Source organism: Euphorbia lathyris, chromosome 7 (assembly GCF_963576675.1).
Source record: "Euphorbia lathyris chromosome 7, ddEupLath1.1, whole genome shotgun sequence".
In the NCBI taxonomy this organism is placed as follows: domain Eukaryota; kingdom Viridiplantae; phylum Streptophyta; class Magnoliopsida; order Malpighiales; family Euphorbiaceae; genus Euphorbia; species Euphorbia lathyris.
Window position 1 is genome coordinate 88,234,295 of NC_088916.1, and position 14,846 is coordinate 88,249,140.

The window sequence follows — 14,846 nt, forward strand, 5'->3', positions numbered from 1 at the left end:
AGATCTCAAATCTGGAAAGTTGTTGTGATCTCAAATCTATGAAAACCAATTAAATGAGCATTCAACAATGCCTTCAGAATCTCATCAAGTGATGGTCATGAACCCTGCAAAATCATCTTGACTATTAATAAACTCCATGACTTTATCTGCTAAAATATTATTAGCACAAAGCACTATATTTGAATTGGCCAATTCCAAGTTATTTTTGACTTTTTGTTGGCATTTACTATTTGTTGCTCATTGGATTTTGATTCTATAATGAATTGTTTTTTTTTTTTGCTGGAAATATTTTGTTTCCGAGCAACTAGTTAAAAGCTATTGAATTTTAGAAGCATAATTCTTTCTGGTAAATCTTTGGACTTTTCATCTGTTGAATTTTAGGGTTCAATGAGAATTGTGAAGATTATACACCTAATCTATGCTATTGGGAAATATGCTTATCTAATATTAGTTGAATGCTAGGAACAACATCATTATATTCCATGAATTACTGGTAATGAGGTTTGGGGCTTACTAATTGTTTTCTAACTGTCAAAAAAGATTCTCTGTAATTATAAATATAATCATAATTTTTGTGGAATAGTAATAGTCTTCCAATTCAATTGAATTTCTAGTTTGAAAACTTTATTTGTTTATAACCAATTATAATTCAATTTAATTAATTGTCATAGTAAAATTCAATTAATTATTTTGTAAGTGTAAAAAGAAGACTATAATTAAAATGCATAGTCCGTTGGTTCTGGCTGGTCAGGAAGAGATTCACATAGGGACTAATGTTATTTGGAAATTACTTTCTATATGAGCTAGCATGCGGGCTTTCCAGTGGTAGTTGTGAGAGTCTTATACTCCATCGTTCCACAACACATGTCTTTCTAGAGAATTTTTTTTTGTTCCACAATACATGATATTTTGCTTCAATTTATGACACATTAATTTGCTTTGACCAAATATACCCCTATTTTAGTTGACTTTTTGCCTTGGGAATAGATAAAGTTACTAGTAGATGCAATTAATATAAGGGTAACAAAGTCTTTCACTTAAAATTAATTGCATTTCTTAATTAGTGTGCATTAACCTTAACATGCATGTATTTTGGAACAGAGGGAGTACTTGTCATAGAAGCTTCACAAACTCCTTTTATTAGTTCAGGGATGCAGAATCACCAGATAGTCACAAGTCTTCGAAATAGGTACATTGGAAGTATCAATCCATGAAAAACAATAATATAAAGAAGTGATTATAGTTCATATTCGGATGTGAAAACCACTGGTACCAAAGAAAATGACACTTTCTTAATGCATATTTATAAATAGGAAACATCTAGCAAATAAATACCTATAACTTGAACAAGCATGTGAGAGTTTTTTCTGGAGGTAGTCAAAGGGTCAGATTTGAATCTTACAATACTTCCTACTATCTTTTCTTCAAATTTTCTGAATCCTCAGAAGCTCCTGAACTAAACTCTTTTTCAAATAGATAAGTTTAATATTATCAGGAATAATGGCAGACTGATAGCAAATTCAATTTTGACTGTTGTTCGCTGTTTGAAATTAATTGCATTAGTGTTAATGAATATCTCTTTGCCTTTGTTCTTTATTTGTTCAGAAAACTAGCAACAAATAAAGAACAAAGGCAAGAAGATACCCATTAACACTAATGCAATTAATTTCAAACAGCGAACAACAACCAAAATTGAATTTCCTACCAATCTGCCATATTCCTGATAATATTAAACTTATCTGTTTGAAAAAGAGTTTAGTTCAGGAGCTTCTCCGGGATTCATAAACATTTGAAGAAAGATAGTAGGAAGTACTGTAAGAGTCAAATCTGACCCTTATGACTACCTCCAGAAAAACTCTCACATGCTTGTTCAAGTTATAGTTTTTTTTGATATTAGTACTGTAAGAGTCAAATCTGACCCTTATCACTTCTTTATATTATTGTTTTTCTTGGACGTTGGGATAATAATTTGAAGTCAACATCCGAATTCCATATGTATATGGAGCAAATGCAACAAGTCTTGGAAAAAGCTGGGATGTCCTATCATGCGAAAGAGCAGGCTTATCAAAACTCGAGTATCCAACAACAAATGTTTCTTAGCGAGTTCGATCATCAGAATAACATGGTTCATAATTTGCACAAGGCGAAGATGGAGGAGCAACAAAGAAGACATATGGAGACTTCTAGGCTCAAACACGAACTATACATGACGAGAAATCTCTTAGATGGCTATGAAAAAGCTTTGAATGAGACAACTAAAGAATTCACCGAGTATAGAAAGAAATGCCCTTTGCATGAAGAACCAATTTACATGGATACAGGGTCTGGTGGTCCTGTTTTGAGCACGAGTGAACCGGAGAAGTTGCCTTTTAAAGAAGAGATGACACAATGTCACAACACTACAAAAAAAGAGAGTTTCAGGCACAAATTCTTAGGGACGATTATATTATATTGTCCTCTATTAACATTATTGAATTAGTAAAGAAGACATAATTTTGTATTGTCTCTAATACACTTTAATAGTATAATTGGGGACAATTTGATATTAGTATATATTTATATTAATTATAATCAATTAAATTTATTACTTTTTAACATATTTCGAATTAAATTTTTATTTTGGAAAACAATCTGTACTCTTTGGGGACCACGCAGCCAACCCTTCACCTACCTCATTTCCATGGCCCCCGTCTTCACCTCAAGAGCAAAACTCTCTGTAGAAATTAAGTTTTCATCTTTGGGTTATTCATTCTTTTCTTACTCTCTTTAAATCCACTGAAATTGAAACTGGTGTGAGATGAAATTCTATTATTATTTCATCTTTACTCTCTTCTTCTCTCTATTATTTCTTCATCAGCATCTTATTCTTCCTACCAAGCTGAGAAGGGCCAGCAATCTAGAAGCCAATTTATATTTTAATTGAAGCTGAGAGAATTAACCCCTAATTACTGGATGAGTTTATTGCCTAAGGAGGCACTTGACAATTCTGCCTTTTACTTAGATCTAGGGCGAAAATTGGAGACTATTTGTATACTCCAATCCATGACTCAGCTGGTAGATGGAGCTCAAGGTTTTCTTTCTCAAAGAAATAATAAAATTGGAGAGAACTGTGATTTCAGCGCTAGAATCCCTTGACAGGTAATTTGGTCCTCTATTCTAATGGAGTTTTGTATGCTCATATTAGATTTTTGAAATTTAGTAATTTGATTTATTCTGTGATTTAAGTTTCCTAAGGGATAAAAACCAAATACTGATGAAAACGTGTATCATTTAACACGATCTTAAGCTGTGATTTGGAGGGTAAATTTGGCGCCACTTTTTTTGTGGAATAAAACCCACGTAATACAGACTCACTAAGTTTTCCTGTGCTATACCAACATTTTCTACAAGTCTGGTAGCGTTTTTGTTCTTTACACACTAGGTATTCCTTCTCTTTCTCTGTCAATTTTTTTTTTCAATATTTATGATTCATCTGTAGTTGGTTAACATTTGTTATTAGTTGGTTAACAATTGATTTTTATACTTATTTGTATGATTCACTTAAGAGTAATATGGAAAAAAAACAACAGGTGGAAATTTTGTATGCAGCTTGATTATTTTGCTTCGACGGAGTTTGGTGGTATGGGTTCAATTTTCAAATATCCTAATTGGTATTTGTTTAGTTAGCTAGACAAAACTAAATTATGAAATGGGAATTGGGAATTGGATTAAAAAAATTCCTGTGTTGGTCTTTGATTAAGCAATATTAGAATTTTTATGGCATATTTTGATGAAAACACAAGATTGAGTGCATCAAACTTGAGAAGTGGAATATTCCTGGAAACAAACCATGAGTATATTTAACTTCAAAGTGATTTTTGACTGTTCAGAGATGAATTTGATCACAAGAAAAATGCTTACATTTGTATATGTACAGAAAATATTGTCTTGAAAAAGATGAAATTTGATTATGAAAATGAGAATGTAGCCCATGAGTATGACTAATGGGAAAGGAAAAAGTAGTATTTATTATATGTGAGGGTATACGTAGTCATACATGTCAAGCTATACGTAGTCATACATGTCAAACTATAAATAGAGCATTGAGGTCAATTCATTAGATATCATGGTTATCTGGATCTGGAGTTTACACGCACAAAAAAAGGAAAAAAAAAGATATTACAATCTGGGAAAAGAGACAGGTCAAAAAAGAAGAAATGATGTCAGTTTCAATAGAAGCTCTGTTTTTTTCTCCTCTGTTGTTTGTTGTTCCCTTAGCTAATGTGTTTGATGTTTATATTCAGCACTTAGTCTTGTTAAGTTGATGTTAATTCTGTAAATTAGATTATAATTGTTTCTGTATAATTATGATTTCTGCTATGATTTAAATCTTAGACTTAGAAAACTAGGCATTTTGTTTACTTGATTTTTTTATTTTTTTCTATGAAGGATATAAAAATTATGAATCACTTAAGAGTAATTTCTATGTAACTCAAATCATAAATTAAGCCTTAAATAACAAAACAAACACAAAAAAAAAACATCACAGTATATGTGTTTTTGGATCTGCTTCTTTAATACATGAAAGAATTTGACTATTGAGCTTGTATTTTATAGATGTATTTTGGACTAAGAAATTATTTCTGACAGGTTATAAAAAGGTTAATTCAATTGTTAGAGTATGGAGAGTGTAAAAAAACGCAAGAAGTACAAGAGGAGATTACGTCCGGTACTTAAACCTCACCGACCTATCTTAAATGATTATTCTGATGAAGATACAATTTCCCCGACAAGTCAACAATTGCCTACTTTAGGTGCAAATCAAGGTAAAAATATAATATTTTGAATCATTTAGCTTTTATTTTCCTAGTACCATGTATGATATTATATATGTTAACTTTTGTTTCATAGAGGGATGGAGACAAATCTCAAGAGAAAAGAAGGTACAGAGTGCTGCTAACATTAATGAAGCAACTAGAAATGCAACTGCACGTACACCATCTTCTGTTGCGTCAATGAACGGTACATTATATGCAAGTTATGATTTATTTCTTATTCTTGTATTTAATATGAATAAGCTATTTATAATATCTAGTAATCATTTTATTTTGTCAATTAAGATCTTAGAAATAAAAGGATTACAACGTCCAGTCCTCGTACACGTGCTACTTTCGATGATGAAGGTTTGCATTCTTCATTAAGCCGATCTACTCTCGGTATGACCACGGTTATTATAATTTTCATTTATCGAGTTTTTTTATATAAATGTTTTTTAGAATGTATAATAACTCTTTGTTCGTTATCTAATATTAGACAAAATGAGGCGTACTATAATCAACAATGCTGATAATGAAAATGTTGATGAGATAGATGCTTGTCACTTGCAAGGTTCTGACCATCCACAATCTGATAATCCCATTGATAATCATGAATCTGACTATCCTTGCCTATCAGATACGGAGATAAGCGCTGAAAATTCAGAAACTTTTCGAGGTTTGTTTCATTTATAACTTAACATCTTTTTTTAGCACTTTATACGAAAAATCAGAATATCTTCATTCTGTTTTTTTTAATTAATTAGTGTTGTTACTTATTTTTTAGCGAGATCAGTTGGTAGGGGACCATACAAAGGGATGGATCTCGACAAACTTACCAATGGAAGGAAAAACAAATTAGTTGTTTTCATTCCACCGGGCAGATATTTTAGACCAATTGGGAAGCATTCTAATAAATTATCGTCATGGTTAGGATACTGCGCTAGAATTTATAGACCTCCGACTGAGTCTTGGGATGAAATTGAAAAGAAGCACAGGTCCCGTTTGTGGGCTATGATTCAAGTAAATATTATTGTGTTGGACCGATTTTTATTTATTGTGTAGAATTGTTAAATTTTATTAAATATTTAATGAACCTACATATTGTACAGGACTATTTTGATGTTAGCACTGATAGCCCTGAAAAGTGGAAGAAACGTGAAGAGTTAGGAAAGGAGGAGCCCGATACGCCAGAAATGAAAAAAGCTAAATTTGAGTACTTCTGTTTCTTTCAGATGAAAACGGCATATCGCAGATGGAAATATAAATTACATAACCAATATCGCATGTATAGTAATGATGAGGAACGCTTGAAACATGTTCCTACAGAACTATCTGGAGATGCTTGGAAAGACATGCTTAAAGTTTTTGGAAGCGAGGATTTTCAGGTTAATATATAATGTTTTGTTTAATTTATTAGGTGATGGTTAGTATGTATTATTGTTAATTTAATTTTAAATGAATGCTTTCTTACACATTATTAATTTGTAGGAACAAAGTTATATTAATTCAACTAATCGTGCTTCTCAAATAGTGGTTTCTTCAACTGGTCTAACCCCTTTCGCACAAGTAGAGTATAAAATGGTAAATATATAGAGCAACTCTTATCAATTATTTTTAAAGGGTTTGACTAGTTCTATTTAAGATGATTATACTATTAATGTTGAAGATGGATGAGGAATTAGGCGAATTGCCAAAGGCTTCTGATGTGTGGAAGGCCACTCATGGAATTACAAATGACCAAGGACAAACTACATTCCATGATTCATAATCAAAAAGGATTTATGTAAGTAATAGAGTTTTTTAAGCAATTGCCTTGTTAGGATCCTGTCAAACTAGATTAACCTTTGTTTGATACGCTTATTTCATGTGTTTCTATTGATGTTGTGATTCTGATTTTAAATATAATCATAAAAGCTCTTTGCTTTTCTTGTACTTGGTTCAGATGCCTAAAATGTGCTTATGACATTTTCAGTTTCATGTGTTCTAGTTAGTTGAAAAAACTACAATAGTGACAAGTGTTATACAAATATTGTGGATTGGCATGTGGTTTTTTTGCATTTAGTTATTGGATGGATGATCAATTTGTGTAAAAGTCTGCATCAAAAAGCATAATGAAGAACTATTGTACTACTTTTATCATATGGGATGTGCAGGTTCTGAAATTTACATAATGCTGAAACTTATTTTCTTAAATCTAATTTCAAGTGAAATCTCTATTATGGTCTTATGATTGAGTTATTAGACAATTGGTGATTGATTGGTCCATAATATTATATATGTTTGGTCTTCTTTTTTAGGTACTTGTTTGTGTTTCAGGCTGTTTCATATCTTTATAATTCGCTTATTAAATTTCACTTATGTTTTACATAATATAGGAAGATATGCAAAGGGTTGAGGATCAGCCGATAAATGATAATCAGTCTGTTCCCACATCAGATCATGTGCTACAACAGGTATTTGGAGTTAGATCAGGATATGTTCGTGGTAAAGGATTGGGATATAAAGCAATTACTAGAGGAATGATGTCTAATGGTAAAAATGATGAAGTTAATGCGCTTAAAAATGAGGTTGCAAGACTGACAGCTGAATTAAAGGCACACGAAGGGCATAGAAAGGCGCAAGATGAACATGAGGTGGAGCGACAACAGGTTTCTGAATCGTATTGCAGAAGGATGGAAATAATGTTAAAAGAAAATAGCTCAAGGAGTACACAGAATGCTTTGGTAAGTACTTAATTAAACACATTTGCTTTTGAACTATATAATAAACCATATTGTTAATTGGGTGTTTTTGTTCTTACAATTTTGTAGGAGGAAGAGATGCAAATGGACTTGTGAAGGTTGTCAATTGATGGATTCGTTAATTTTGAACTTGCTTGCTTTATTGATTAATATCACTAGTTTATTACTTTTCAACATTGATAGGGATGATGTTTTTGGTTTAGGATGGATTTTTAAATGTTTTGATTTCAATTTACATAAGGTTTTAGATTCTAAATTTATTAAATTTCATAGTGGACTGATGAAAGTATCAGAAAGTTGTTTAGAGGTTGCATATCAATATTGTGCGAATAAGATTGTGTTGTGTTTGCTGAGGAAGCTGGCTTGGCAGCAAAGCTGCTGCTTACGATAAAAAAAAATGTGGGTGTAATCCTGAGCTAAAATGGAGGTCAGCCGAGCTATTGAAATTGTCTGCTTTGAAACTTGCCATCCATTGTCTGCTTTGAAAAGCAAGCTGTTTGTACAAGTAGTTAAATATGCTAAGTAGCTTCACCTGTCAAGGCTGAATATCGCTAATCATTAGCTGAAAATTAGAGGCTTTGGTCTTCCCCATTTCATTAATTGATTTATAAGTCTCATCTATGGCCACTTAGCTCTTCTACACAATCTTGCATAGATCCTATTCCCTTGGTTTCATCCATGGCTCCTAGAGAGTTATAATACTGTTTGAAGTATAATTAAGTTGATTTTGTTGGCATGGACAGAGAGGCGACGGTAGTTTAGTTGTGGATAAGTAGTCGAGTTTTTATCGAACTGAACACCAAACCACTCAAAAGCTGTTCAACTTTGACATGCTTATACTCGGATTATCAGAAAATACACAAGCTCGAACTAAAAGTAGAACTCGGTTCGAGCCTAAATTCCTATTTACTAAAATTGTAATCAAGCTCGAGTTATTTATAAATGGGATAAGGTGCAAAATATGCACCTAACGTTTACGGCCAGGAGCAAATTTACCCTTAACGTCAATGATGCAATTATACTTTAACGTTGGCCGCGAAGAGCAATTTTACCCTTAACATTCGGCGAAATATTTTGAATTTTTTTTTGTCCAACTCGTAAAATAGAAAGTATATTTTTTAAATTTTTTTCCAAATCTAATCCTATGTTTATGACACTCACATGCAAGAATGATGATCGAGAGGACAATTTGATGAATTATTTCTAAAATTGACCAAACTTGACAACGTTAGGGATAAAATGGCTCATGGTTGCCAATGTCAGGGGTAAAATTGCATTATTTTAAACGTTAGCGGTAAAATTGCCCTTGGCTGTAAATGTTAGGGGGCATTTTTACACCTTTTCCCTTTATAAATTGGACGGAATACTATCAATCTTTTATCAAGCCTAACGTCAAAACCACTCATGAGCGGATCGAATAACAAATACAATTAATTGGAAAATTGTTTTAATAAATTAACAATAGACATAAGGCATGAATAATTTTGGGTTTAATACAAAAAAAAAATGGATTGATCGGATATTTTGGAATCAAATTTTGAAGTGGGATTTATTTGAAATTCTGGTATTTAATAATGATTTATATTTAAATTTTTTTTTTCAATAGACCAAAAGGACATGGTTTCATTAGACACAGCGTTTCAATAAAACAAAATCAATTATAATCTAATCCCAAACTGCGAGCCCCTCTTTCATCCTAATTTCTTACGCCAAAATGGAGAAAACGCAATACCCTTGTCAGGCGATTCAGGCGAGACAACAGTAGCTACCTGGACCCAACCTCGGTTGCTTCGCGTCGTCAACGTTCGTCCATAGAGGTTAGATGATTGGTCGTTTTTTAATTTTTAAGTTTGTATCACTTGTTTTTTTAATCTGTCTTCTAATTTATTCATCTCCATAATTGTGTGTTGGTTTATAGAATAGAACTGCTCATTTTGTTTGAAGTTAATCTAAAATTTCATTGCATATGATTGCTTTGGGGATTTTAGGTCTTTTTGTGATTTGGTGGCCTTTTCATCACCAAGTGTTTGTCAAAATACCTGACTGAGCCATATAAAAAATACTTCCAGTTTAAAATTATGGAAACTGTGAACTAAGTTCCTACTTGTCTCAAAAACCAAGATAGTATGCATCCTAATAGTAGTGGATGAGGTTTGTATTTATGATTGGTTTGATGCTTAGATAAAAAAAACTAAGAGATTGCAAATAAAGTAGTTGTATGTATAAAGTCTTGACTATTTTAGCTAGGCAAGTATGCTCTGTCTTATATAATGGTATTTCTAGTTAGCTAACTAAATGTAAAATGAGCCATGAAATGCAAAGATAAATTCACATGAAGCCCTTGATAGGTCAACTTCAAATATAAATCTGGTTGACATAAATTATAGAGAAACTTTTTTTTCAAACCGTAAAAAATGCAATTTGAGACATTGATGGAATGAGTAACTCTTTTTGTTCTCAATTTTTTGGTTTTTTGGTGCTTAGTTCTAGTATCATATTTGACACTTAATCCTCATTATTGTATGTTAAATCAATTATACATAATGTTAATATGTGATTTAATTTCAGATTGGTTCATAAACGATATGGATATTGATAAGAGTTGGATGGCTCTTGCCAATAGAAAATATCGTAGTTACATTGAAGGAGTTGAAACTTTTTTGAAGTATGCGTACAGATTTAAATTGTTGACCGACGTGATTCAATGTCCTTGCAAAAAATGTAGAAATGTTGTTTATAATGATGAATCTACGATTAGATTTCACTTGTTGAAATTTGGAATTATAACCACATATACAGTTTGGTATTTTCATGGGGAGTCTCCAAATGAAGAACGTGGTATCAATGAATATCCGAATGATAATGATAATGAGTCGGATGATGATATGGTTGGATTGGTCAATGATATATATAGTGTTGATCATGATAGTTCAGTTGGTAATGATTGTGACAGTAATAGTATGCTATGGGAACCTAAAGGGGATGCTGGTGAGTTTTATCGATTACTAAATGAAGCTAAGGAGAAATTGCATTCAGGATGTGAACTCTCGAAATTGGCTACTATTGTCAAGTTACTTCACATGAAGAGTTTTCACAGATGGACAAATAAATCTTTTGACGATTTACTTAGTTATAATACTGAATGGGAAACATACTATGCCTGAGTCATACAGTAGTGCAAAGAAATATATCCGTCGTTTGGGTCTTCATTATGAAAAATATGATGTCTGTTAAAATATGTGCACTTTATATTGGGGTCCACTTGCAAATGCAACATCTTGTGAAATATGTGGATTGTCTAGGTGGAAGTCTGGTGACAATTCAAACGATAATAAGAAAATTCCACACAAGGTCTTACGCTATTTCCCATTAAAACCAAGACTGCAGAGGTTGTTTATGTGTACAGAGATATAATGCAGAATTTCCAAAATGGTTCGAGGATCATGTATGTGAATATATCTATGGATTATTATAATTTGTTTGAGGTTATATCTCATTATTAGTCCATGTTTTCAATAAATTACATTTATATTATTGATGAACTTGCAGGTTTATGAATTAAATGAACATGATGTTGTTTCTAAGGATCTTATGAATCTTGCTTTTGGTCCATACCCACGCTACAAGAGTTACTCGGGTCATATTGTGAATGGCTATCGGTTTCATACTGTAAATCGTCAAATGAATCGCAAGAGTCAAAATTCAGGAGTCTTGTCTAGGGGTGATGATAGTTCTTGTGATAAAGAGTATTATGGGAATTTGACAGATGTTTGGGAGATCCAGTACTCAGGAATGAATTGTGTTTACTTATTCAAATGTGAATGGTTTGATGTGAGCCATAAAGGAAGTGGATATACAGTAGATGATTTCTCAATCACAAGTGTCAAGGCCATGGTCGATTAAAAACAGATGTGCCATTTATTTTAGCTTCTCAAGCTGAACAAGTCTTTTATGTTCAAGATCCCAAAAAAAAAAAAAATTGGCTTATTGTGGTGAAAAATCATCCTAGGGACATATATAAATTGCCTTTTCAATCACTAGAGGATATTTCTGAGAAAAATGAAGATGGTGATGTTTTTCAAGAAGAGAAGATCACCGCTGATTTTCATGCAACAAGACCTATAGATGATGATGATGAAGCCATGGAGAATGAGGCTGTTTTTGGTTTTGAAGAAATACCTCTTCCAATTGCTAATCAAGCAGAAGAAATAATTCCAATTAATATTGATGATTGTGATGATGATGATGATTACAATCAACTTGAAACCGACGAAGAAGTTAGTGGTGATGAAGATGTTAACGTGATCAATGATGATGATGATGATTGAAGGGGACAAAACATGACACTAATTTAAAGGGGAATAGAACATGATTGGTTGGTCAGAAGGTACTAATTTTGATTCTTATTTGCTGCACAATCTTGATATTTCTATAATTACTGATGAAGTTCAATTATCATTTTCTATTTTAGAACACAGTGTTGCATATATTTGTAAACTAAATTAAAAGAAAAGAATGTTTAGAATATGTTACTTCTGTTAAAAAAAATAGTAGGTTACCTCTTTTAGTCCTCAATTAGATGTTGCATAAATAGTGAATTTGAATTTTAAACAATTGTTTTGAGTATTAGAAATTGGATTCAAATTCTTGTTGTAGAATAGTCTTTTGGGTTTAGATTTCATATGCATGGGATTAGAATTTGTACGCCTAAACCTTTTTTACTATAATTTGAATGGAAGAATATTTTAAATTTACCTTGAAATTAGAATTTCATATGCATAATTTAGTGGACTAGCTAACTTGCATGAAATTATTTTGAACAGGAAAAGATTAACGGTCCAAGAAGAAAGCAAGGAACTACTACTGAGAGGATTTATCTACGATGAGCTGGTGTTGTAGGTTAGTTTCTGTGTATATAAATTGATGTCATTGTCTAACCATAGAACGTATCATGGGATATTAAACTAGAGCTGTAAATGCAATTTTATGCTTTTAACCTTTTGATGCTGAAGGGTTTTTACATGGTTAATTTATGTGTTATCTGATGCTTGAATTAGAATATAGCTGTAATATTCATGTTATAGTTCAGGGATAAGGTATCAAAATAGGCTTATGGTTTTTAGGGAAGTATGAATTTAGGCTCCACGTACAAAATAACACCAATATATGTTTAACGTTTAAAAAATGGTACCAATTTAGGTCTCTATAACGGAACGAGACACCTCAATTAGAACTTAATGGAGTAATAGGAATGATGTGTCCAATCCGTTCTCGATGTCTAAGTTGATACATTTTTTAAACGTTAAGTCTATATTAATACTAATTTATGTGGAGTCCAAATTGATACTTTCCCAAAAATCTATTTTGTGACTCCGAAGATGTAACTAAACCTATGCTGCTATGTCTATATGAGTCCCCTGAAATTTGAAAATACTGAATCATTTAGGCATTCATTATGCCTCTCTTCGAGCTCTGCGTAGTTCCTAATAATTATGCATTAGGTATTAATTGTATTATTATTTCTATGTTGTTTTATTTATGGCAGCATCCTATGTTTCTTTCATTCAAAAGGCTAAAGTTTCAATTAAATTGGAATCATTAACTCAACTGTATTCATTCTTTTTTTTCAAGGTCGAGTTGACCTTTTATTAATCAATCAGAGGACAAATCCTTGCTGATTACATCAGCAAGTACATCAGCAAGTTAAAACGGTAAAACATTTGTAATTAGACATTTGTCATACTTTTTTAGTTAATAGGAATTTTATGGAGGTTGTACTGTTTTAGATTAGAACTTTGCACTTCACAGCTTACTTGTTTAAGCTCAAGTAGCATCCTAAGCTCTGCACTTTGAATTTCATATTTTTCTCTCATAATGATATATAGCATTCTTAAGGGACATTTGTCATTCTAAACAAGGACGATAGTCATCCTAAAAAAATGGGGTCAAAACGATGTCCCTAGTAACAGGAATGACAATCGTTCTTATGAACAGAGACGAAAATTTGTCCCTAAGAACGGGGGCGACAGTTGTCCCTATGACCGGAGACGACAGTCGTCCCAAAGAACGGGGACGACAACCGTCCTTATCAACAGAGATGAAATGTTGTCCCTAGGAATAGGGACGACAGTTGTCCCTATCAACGGGGAGGACATGTCGTCCCTAGGAATAGGGACAAAATGTCGTCCCTATCAATGGGGACGACATGTCGTCCCTAGGAACAGGGACAAAATGTCGTCCCTATCAATGGGGACGACATGTCATCCCTAGCAATAGTGACAAATTGTCGTCTCTATCAACGGGGACGACATGTCGTCCCTAGGAACAGGGACAAAATGTCATCCCTAGGATCAGGGATGACTATCGTCCCTCTCAACGGGGACGATAGTCGTCCTTAAGAGCGGGGACGATAGTAGTCTCTCTAAATTGGGACGACATCATTTATTTCGTCCCCAATAGAATCAAGGATGGAGGAAACAAGGACAAAAATTGAGGATGAAAAAATCGTCCCCAAAACTATAGGGGACAAATTTTTATGTTTTTTGGGGACGATTTTTTTCGTCCCTGAAACTCCTTTTTTTTGTAGTGCAATGTGCTCCAGCTGAAGAACAAGATATGACAGAATGTACTCCATCCGAAAAACAAGTTACTGAACAATCTATTTAACTGATACAAATTTATGTTTTAAGTGAAATTTGCTGGAAATTTCTTAACTTTGTTTTAAACATTGTTGCTATGCTAATTTTTGTTATTAGACGTTTCTATCATAATTAGTTTGTCTATGATAAAACTATGCATGCGATGCTTGAAAGGTAACTTGATTTGTAACTATATGAGATGTTTTTAATTTAAATTCTTTGACCCATCACTGATAAAGAGAGTCAATTTAATTCCATTTGACATCTTAATGTATTTCCAACGTTTCCAAGTAAAGAGAGTGAATTTATAGATGAGCATTTCTGAAATTGCATTCTTTTAAGGGCATATATAAAGATTCACTGAAGGGAACACTGAATTTATAGATGTTTGATTTTAGAAATTGCATTCTTTTAAGGGCATATATGAAGATTCACTGAAGGGAACACTATCTGTTTGCATAACGGTACCAATATATTTTTTACTAGGAAGAACCATCATATCTTTAACTGTACATGGAGCACTGTTTGTATATGTGTGTTTGTATAACTGTATACTTATTTACCCTATTAGTACAAAAGCAATCCAATATATTAGCTAATATCTATTAGCTACCCGCAACATTGTAAAAATAACTGAACCAAACTTACCAAGAGTTTAATCAGCTTAGTAC

At 32.6% G+C, this 14,846-nt stretch overlaps 1 protein-coding gene and 1 long non-coding RNA gene across 5 annotated transcripts; both read left to right on the forward strand.

The window, feature by feature from the left end:
• Window positions 1-2,695: 2,695 nt before the first annotated feature.
• LOC136201359 (uncharacterized) lies at window positions 2,696-7,890 on the forward strand. Of its 3 annotated transcripts, none has more exons than XM_065992014.1 (11): window positions 2,696-3,138; window positions 4,630-4,805; window positions 4,891-5,001; window positions 5,100-5,195; window positions 5,293-5,472; window positions 5,581-5,816; window positions 5,906-6,181; window positions 6,285-6,377; window positions 6,463-6,579; window positions 7,172-7,519; window positions 7,607-7,890. In XM_065992014.1, exons 2-9 carry the CDS (start codon window positions 4,661-4,663, stop codon window positions 6,562-6,564), a joined length of 1,239 nt encoding a protein of 412 aa, XP_065848086.1. In that variant the 5' UTR covers window positions 2,696-3,138; window positions 4,630-4,660; the 3' UTR covers window positions 6,565-6,579; window positions 7,172-7,519; window positions 7,607-7,890. The 3 variants fall into 3 exon arrangements, with proteins under 3 accessions (XP_065848086.1, XP_065848088.1, XP_065848087.1); XM_065992016.1 differs by having other exon boundaries at window positions 5,728-5,816; XM_065992015.1 differs by lacking the exon at window positions 2,696-3,138 and adding an exon at window positions 3,155-3,421.
• A 1,313-nt stretch (window positions 7,891-9,203) lies between these two features.
• Window positions 9,204-12,761, forward strand: LOC136200812 (uncharacterized). 2 transcript variants are annotated; one of them, XR_010673530.1, is made up of 4 exons: window positions 9,204-9,354; window positions 10,106-10,982; window positions 11,087-11,924; window positions 12,361-12,761. It is a non-coding gene; the product is annotated as an uncharacterized lncRNA (long non-coding RNA). The 2 variants fall into 2 exon arrangements; XR_010673529.1 differs by lacking the exon at window positions 9,204-9,354 and having other exon boundaries at window positions 10,027-10,982; window positions 12,361-12,752.
• The last annotated feature ends 2,085 nt before the right edge of the window (window positions 12,762-14,846 follow it).

What these genes read in the sequence shown, in the direction of transcription:
- LOC136201359 (XM_065992014.1), top strand. Translation starts at nt 4,661, where the DNA reads ATGGAGAGTGTAAAAAAACGCAAGAAGTACAAGAGGAGATTACGTCCG. An exon ending in TACTTTAGGTGCAAATCAAG is followed by an intron (nt 4,806 to 4,890) that starts GTAAAAATATAA and finishes TTTGTTTCATAG; the next exon opens with AGGGATGGAGACAAATCTCA. An exon ending in TTCTGTTGCGTCAATGAACG is followed by an intron (nt 5,002 to 5,099) that starts GTACATTATATG and finishes TTGTCAATTAAG; the next exon opens with ATCTTAGAAATAAAAGGATT.